The 7,962-nt window shown below is 43.4% G+C and overlaps 1 protein-coding gene across 1 annotated transcript in view; it reads left to right on the top strand.

The window, feature by feature from the left end:
• LOC108248812 (integrin beta-3) overlaps positions 1 to 7,962 on the top strand; it is a 36,625-nt gene that overhangs the window by 7,238 nt on the left and 21,425 nt on the right. Inside the window, exons 5-10 of the mRNA XM_017437814.3 lie at positions 730 to 892; positions 1,170 to 1,331; positions 1,431 to 1,526; positions 2,392 to 2,481; positions 3,556 to 3,690; positions 4,731 to 5,175. Of these exons, the coding sequence (XP_017293303.1) occupies positions 730 to 892; positions 1,170 to 1,331; positions 1,431 to 1,526; positions 2,392 to 2,481; positions 3,556 to 3,690; positions 4,731 to 5,175 (1,091 nt within the window). The remainder of the gene's footprint in view (positions 1 to 729; positions 893 to 1,169; positions 1,332 to 1,430; positions 1,527 to 2,391; positions 2,482 to 3,555; positions 3,691 to 4,730; positions 5,176 to 7,962) is intronic.

The following is a 7,962-nucleotide window of genomic DNA, read 5'->3' as shown; positions in this document are numbered from 1 at the left end:
ACGGACGGACGGACGGACGGACGGACGGACGGACGGACGGACGGACGGACGGATGGATGGATGGATGGATGGTTTGATGGATGGATGGATGGATAGTTGGATGGATGGATGGATGGATGGATGGATGGATGGATGGATGGATGATGGGTTGATTGGTTGGCAGTACAGTTAAACTAGAGCTGCCCGATCAAGAAGTCTGTTGGCACGTAGCAAAAATAAATCCAAGTTTCTCTTATAGACACAGTAACTCCACGACATGTAAATTGATATTTGATGGACTGAATGAACGAGCTGCAGCTTTTGTCTCAGTCGATGGCTGGAGGAGAAGGACCCGAACACGGGACTGAGGGGCAGCAAACAGGCAAGATGTGAAAACTGCTTCACCAATGAAACCCAAACCAAAGGCGTTACTAACACAAAAAGACCGAACCCTGACAAAACAGAGCTGATAAAAGGCAGAACTGAGTTCGAGGGAACAAAAGAAAACACCAAAGGTCTGGCGAGGAAATAAAGCATGAAGCAAAACTGTCATTTCAAAATAAAACAGGAAGTAAGATTGGCGCAAATACAGAGTAACAACCCCAGAACAAGATGTTAACCAATACCTGTGAACCTAACACCAGTCAGACTACAAAACAACAGAAAAGGTCAGAAAATCAAAGAACAAAACCAATCCTCACCAACAGCAAAGAATCATGAAACAGCTGATTTCTTCTTCTTCTTTGACAGCATAAACACCACCTGCCTGCCTCAGTTCGGCTACAAACACGTGCTGTCTTTGACGGAGGAGGTGGCTCGCTTCACGGAGGAGGTCAAGAAGCAGATGGTGTCCAGGAACCGAGACGCCCCGGAGGGAGGCTTCGACGCCATCATCCAGGCTGCCGTGTGCAAGGTGGGCGCCGTGTTGTCCTACAGCCGTGTTGTCCCACAGCCGTGTTGTCCTACAGCCGTGTTGTCCCACAGCCGTGTTGTCCTACAGCCGTGTTGTCCCACAGCCGTGTTGTCCCACACACAACGCTTGGACGTCTTTCCCCCTTGTGGCCTGAAAAATGTTTCAGGCTCTCGTGGAGGAACAGGTTGACTCAAAGTTAACCAGTTGCTGCTGTAGGTAGATGCAACAAAGGGGAAAGCTGATTTCAAATTATTTCTATTTCTTTCACGGAAACCAGAAGCAGATAGGCTGGCGTCCCGGTGCGTCCCACCTGCTGATTTTCACCTCGGACGCCAAAACCCACGTGGCTCTGGATGGTCGGCTGGCTGGAATCGTGCGTCCCAACGACGGGCGGTGCCACCTGGACTCGGAGAACATCTACAGCATGTCCACCACCATGGTCAGTGTAAGCCGGGTCAAAGAGAGCATACGCACCGACAGGACTTGTCTCGCTTTTTAGTTTGCCCTCACGACATGATAACCCGATTTGTCCCCGCAGGACTACCCGTCTCTCGCCTTGATCACGGAGAAGATGTCGGAGAACAACATCAACCTCATCTTTGCGGTCACCAACCCCGTGGTTCCTCTCTACCAGGTTACCGAGCCAACGCATGACACATTCAATGCACATACCACAAAAAAAAAAACAGTTTTTCTCGACGTAAAACTGCAACTAGCGCGAGGCCTTTCCACATCTGCAGCAGCAGCTACCTAAATATGTCGAGCGTGTGCGTGTGAGGTTTTCCTTAATCCAGTCAGCCTCGTTCAAAAGCTGGAACACATTTTCTGGATTATCGAGCATCTTTGAGTGGCTGGAGTGCATCAAACCCCCTGCTGGAGGACGCAGGGACAAAGAGTTGCCTGTTCTGAGAAACTGCAGAAACAAAAAGAATAGCTGCGAAAACAAATAAACAATATTTTTTTATAGATTATAAATCAAACAGAGGCATTTAGTTTAGTGCAAAACATTGTGCTGCACAAGAGCTTTGAGTAAAACTTTGCTATTATTATTATTTGGTGTCAACTCTTTCTGTCTGTTAGCAAAATATCTTATGAACCACTGGATGGATTTGAATGAAACCTTCAGGAAACAATCATTGGGTGTGTGTCTCCTTTAAGATGGCCGCCGCAGCCAGCTGACCTCAGGCAACACAAAAATGGCGAGAACTCAGTCAGTTATACAGATATTGAGCTGAACGTTGTTGTGCTAGCAGCTGAGAGTCGTTCGCAACACACACTCTGAGCGATACGTTTTGCAATAATGGTTAAAATCATTCGTGACATTTTTTTTTTTCAATGTTTGACCGAAAAAGCTACAACTTTGTCATTTCTAAACATACGATCTCTGGCGTGATTATTTGAAGGATTTTTTTTTTTTTATATACATCAAATAATTATTTCCGTTTGATCTATGTTTAGGATTAAAAGGTTTTATTTCTCTGTCTGTTCTGTTTCTGCAGAACTACAGTGAGCTGATTCCTGGCACCACAGTGGGAACGCTGTCAAACGATTCTGGAAATGTTATTCAGCTCATACTGAACGCCTACACTGTGGGTACCACAAACACACACACACACATATGCACACGCCTTTGGCTAGACAGTGTTTTTAGGAGATGACGTTCTTGTTGACACACACACACACACACACACACACACACACATCTCCTGATTCATACATGCTGAGCCAGAGGCTTTGCAGAACCACCACAAAGTGTTAAATTACTCAGCTGGAGGTGTTCCTCAGCTGCCTGTATCGATGCTGAGTCATCATTCACATGTTTTTGTCTTTTCTGTACATTTTTACCTACTTCTGCATACTTTGTACCATTTTAAACTTTCAGCTGATTCAGGAGATGAGTGCTTTGGCTTGTTTTATGTAACTTTTATAGAAAACATTTAACTTAATTTACACATATTTTCTCCATAAAAACTTAGTATTTTAAGATCTCATCATTCACATCTTTGAAATCGGCTTAAGGATGCTTTGGTTTGTCTTCTTTAGCTACTTAGCCAGTAGCTACCATTTTGCTACTTTTAATCTTTAGCTACTGTTCTACTTTTGGCTTGCCTTTTGCCATTTTTTGCTTTTTTGCTGCTTTTAACTTTTTGAAAGCCTTTTGTTACATTTGGCTGTTGGTCTTTCAGCCTTCAGCTATTTTTAGCCTTTTGCTACTATAGCTTTTAGCTAGCCTTTTTTTGTTATGTTTAGCTTTTAGCTAGTGTTTGGCTTCTTTTAGCTTTATTAACATAGTTTTGGCTAGCCTTCCTAAGCAAATTTCAGCTCTCAGCGCTCACACAACTAGAGAAACTGCGATTTTAAAGAAAACACAGTTTCTTTGGTTTTCATTCGACTTTATGATGCAGAAAGTAGGCAAATCGGCTAAAATCTGGCTCTAAATGTCAAATTCTGCTCATGTTTTGTTTTAAAGATGTACAGTCAAAGTTTAGAGCTACTATAACTCATCAAAATAAAATAGTTCGAGCTGTCCAAGCATGTGATTCAGAGGTGCACTGTTTACTCTGCGTCCAGATTTACCAGGAATAAGGTGTTAGGAGTTGGAAATTCTGTTTTTTTTTTAAACATCTTTTATAAAGGAGGTGTTGTTGTGTTTGTGCTGTTAGAAAATTCGATCGAAGGTGGAGCTGGAGCTTCTAGGCGTCCCCGAGGAGCTGTCTCTGTCCTTTAACGCCACCTGCCTGAACGGAGAGCTGATCCCAGGCCTGAAGTCCTGCTCCGGCCTCAAAATAGGAGACACGGTGAGTCCTGCAGGACCTCGGTATGCAGATCCAAAATATCAGAAAGCAGCGCTCAGTATAGCAGAAATTAGCTTCTTTCTTGGTTATTTAAAATCTGTTTTCAAAATCGTTACTCAGATTGGCTCATGCCAGGGTAAAAACACACGTCTTGTATAAAAAAAGGTCACTTTTTTCACCTCTTGTATTTAAATTTCTCACATGAACTTTGTAAAAATGTCCGTTTAAAGCATTTTAGTTTAATTCGTGATGAGGGAAATATCCACCATTTTATAAACCAACAGGCTTGCTTCTTGGTACAATATTTCCTCATGTTGAATTTTAACAAAAGTGAAATAAAATAAACATTTAGATCATTTTTAAACAACATAACTTTTTTATTTTTTGCCATCTTCCTAATACTTGTGAGGCCTAATCCCTTTTTTATAGCTGAAAATTACTATAATAACGAAGCCAGTCTGTTCTGTTGGACTTTTTTATTTTTGTATTGCTGGAAAACATGCCTGCCTTATTTTTCCATTTCCCTTTTTGCCGCTTGTGGATTTTCCTGTTTCCGTGTGGTGTCAAACAGAGGGTGGTGGAAAAAAATAGATCAACAACATTGTTGGATTTGTCTCTAATAGATCCGTTTTCTTGTCCTTTTTCGTCTGCTTTAAAAGATTTATTCTTGCTTTTTTTTTTTTTGCATTTTTCAGCTCACCCTCTCTGAGTCTTTTTGTTGGTTTTCCTCAGTCTAGATGATATTTTCTGGCCCCGCACAGGTTTTTTCCTTACTGCCTTGACTCCTCTTGTTATTTCCTTATTTGGGCCTCTCTCCAGATGTGGTAACTGCCCACTTTTGGACATTTACCAGATATGGGTGCAATGCTGACTGAACAATCGCTTTGACTTTGTGCAGCTGTAATTTACGCGCATTCTTTGCATTGTTTTTTGGGACTGTTTCCTGTGATATTGATGAAAAATGAGCAGCTATTAAATAAATGTCAGTTTCCCGGACTCTAAACATTAAAAGCTGCTTTCCTCACGGCTCCTCTCCCCCTCAGGTCTCGTTCAGCGTGGAGGCGCGGGCTCGCGGTTGCCCCAAACAAAAGAAGAAGACTTTCATCATCAAACCGGTGGGCTTCAAGGACTCCCTCTCCATCACCGTCACCTTTGAGTGCGACTGCAAGTGCCAGGCCAAGACCCAGGCCGACAGCCCCAAGTGCAGCCAGGGCAACGGCACCTACGAGTGCGGCATCTGCCTGTGCCACCCGGGCCGGCTGGGGCCGTACTGCGAGTGCGCGGAGGGCGACTACAACCCCACGGAGCAGGACCGCTGCAGCGGGCCCGCGGGACCCGGAGGGCCTCAGTCCGCCGTCTGCAGCGGCCGTGGCGACTGCGTGTGTGGCCAGTGCGTGTGCCACAGCAGCGACTTTGGGAAAGTTTGGGGGAAGCTGTGCGAGTGCGATGACTTCAACTGCCTGCGCTACAAAGGAGAGCTGTGCTCAGGTGAGTCGTCCACCAGAGCAGACGAATCGATTAGCAGTTTCTGTTCTGAGTGTCTTCAGTTGTCTTTTTATCACCTGTTGCCTAAAGGAGATAATGGTTTTGTGTGTGTGTGTGTGTTCATCTGTATCTCTGCAGCTGACCAGTTCAAGATGGCTCCCACAGCCGACTGTAACTCAGTCAGTTTTACAGATATTGACCTAGAATCTGCTGTGGTAGTAGCTGAGCCTGATCTCCAACACATATTCTGAGTGCTAACAGATTGTTTAAGATGTTGCCCTAAAACTAACCTTTGGAGCCAACCCAATTCAAGATGGCCACCACAGTCAGCTGACCTGGCTGTAACTTTGTCAGTTTTACAGAAATCGAGCTAAAATCTGACGTTGTAGGAGCAGAGAATCAGCCTCAACGCGCACTCTGAGCAAGCTGTGTCACAACATCTGACATGAGACTGAAACACAAGAAGGTTTGCCCAAAACGGAAGATGATTTTAGTCTTACACTCTGGCATAAAAGGCAGACTGTGATATGCATTAATTCAAGGAACATCTAAACTTTATGTTTGCCTAAATTAAAACCTACTTAAGCTGAATGTTTACACTTTAACTAAATAATCCATGAATCATGTTAGCCTGTTGTCAGAATCACAGGTTCCAGCTTCTGAAGTGTACGTAGATCAGTGCCTTTACGTAGTTCGAACATCCCTGACCTGATTGTGTTTGTGCACTCGATTGGTGAAAGAGGCTGAAACGACCTCGCTGACCACAGCGAACGCGGTGGACGTGTTTACAGTAGCGCCGTGGCTGGCGGTCCTTTAAACCGTGCTGACTTGCCACCCACCTCATCTGGGAGGAATTACACGCAGAAACTCCCATCTGCACAGAACATGGGCTCCTCTCATAATAAACACGCACCGTGTGTGTGTGTGTGTGTTTTAGCGTTACGCTCAGGCTGCGTGTTTCGCGTCAGCCGAGTCGAACTCTTTGCATTACGGTGGATTCAGTCTGAGGAAGCCCGTTTTTCCACCTCCACGGGAGCTTTCTGCAGTCTAAGGGTTTTGCTGAAGCTGATGAAATCTTTAAATGCTAGGAATGAGTTTGGGTTTGCTAGGAGTGAAACATCTTTAGTTTTTTTTTTTTTGGTTTATTTATGGAAAACCCTTTTTTTTAATCGTTCATCAGGAAATTTCCTGGTTGCTCAAATAACCAGGCTGACATGCAGTACTGTGCAAAAGTCTTCATTCATATCCTTCAGAGGCGATAGTGGTTTTGCCCCTGTCTGCGTGTCTGTCTGTTAGCAAAATAGCTCATAAACCACTGCATGGATTTTCATGACACTTTCAGGAAATAATATATTGGTTGTACCTCTACAGCTGACTAAGTTTTGGAGCCAAAACGGTTCAAGATGGCCACTACAGCCAATTTAGAAAATGCAAAAATGGGTTTACCTAAGTCAGTTTTACAGACATTGAGCTAAAAGTTGGTATATTAGTTGCTGAGACTCATTCACAACACTTACACTGCACTTAAACAGCTACAACTCATAAGATAATCTGAGTCTGAAACTCTGGCATCAAAAGTGCTAGACGTTAAATTTTTTTTTTTTTTAGATTTTGCTTTAAAACGATCCGGTTCAGTATTTGTCCAGGCTTTCTAAAGGACGCCTTCATTTGTCGTCCACTTTTCCTCCTTTCCAAGCACATGCTGCACGACACGGGTACAAAAACTGGGCAGAGGATGAGTGAAAAAGCAGCCAAAGTCCAAAGAAAACCGCTTCAGAAAGCCTGAAGAGCTTCGGATCAAAACCACTTTCAAAGAGGACAGGAACGTCTGGCTCTTTGGAAGCAAAATATAACAAAATTCAGGGTCATTTGAAACTTTACACAGAATTGTACATATTTGAAATGGGCAAATTAATATGAAGGTGAGCATTTGGAGTATTGAGCATAAATCAAAACACTTGACTCCAGTCCTCCTGTCTCTTCTGCCAGGTAGGTGTTTTTAGGAGATGGTTGTATTTGCAGAAATGATCCTATAAACCCTTTAAGGGTTTAAATGCAGTCTCTGCAGCGTGGGCTTGAACAGTTGATGATCCATGTTTTAAAAACATGTTTCTCACAGATGATCTGTTGAGCAGACTCAGGTTATTAAAGTGCCACAGCAGCGGTTCAGATGATGAGTTACGTTACAGTCAGCTGGGCTCGGAGGGTTTGTTTGGCTCCGTGAACTTGGCTTCACTCTGGCTCTGTTGTCTGCGCTGGCTTCAAAACATTTAACGTTAAAAACCGTCGCTAACAGGAGCAATTTTAACGTCATTACCTTTATATTTTACTTGTGTCAACTTTGGTTAATGGTGCACTCAAATAAAAAAAAAGGAAAAGGAAATCTAAATTTCCCTTACCCAGTTGGAAATATTAACTACCAATTACAACAAACTCCAGTTTTCTCCTTTAAAATACTGACAGTGTAATATTAGCTTTTTTTTCTGAAGCTAAGGGGAATATTGATAATTGTAGTGTACTTAAGTTTGCTGTTTTCCCTTGTTTTCACTCATTCCGTGGGTTAGAGTAATCAGCTCCAGATTCCGTCCATATTTAAATGAGAGTCTTACAAAACAACACGAATCTGAACAAAAGATCGCCTTCAATGCCAAAGATCTGCGCTTCAGCAGGAGATGTCCGGACGGGAAAGGGAGAACAGAAGAAAAAACTGTTCAATGCAAAGCTTAGGCCTAATGCATCATTACATCATCAGGTCTCGTATATCACTCTAAACCCCCCCCTACACCTCCG

The sequence above is a fragment of the Kryptolebias marmoratus genome, linkage group LG17 (genome assembly GCF_001649575.2).
Source record: "Kryptolebias marmoratus isolate JLee-2015 linkage group LG17, ASM164957v2, whole genome shotgun sequence".
NCBI lineage: Eukaryota > Metazoa > Chordata > Actinopteri > Cyprinodontiformes > Rivulidae > Kryptolebias > Kryptolebias marmoratus.
Note: the sequence above shows the minus strand (reverse complement) of the source record. Positions and strands in the feature narration are given on the sequence as shown.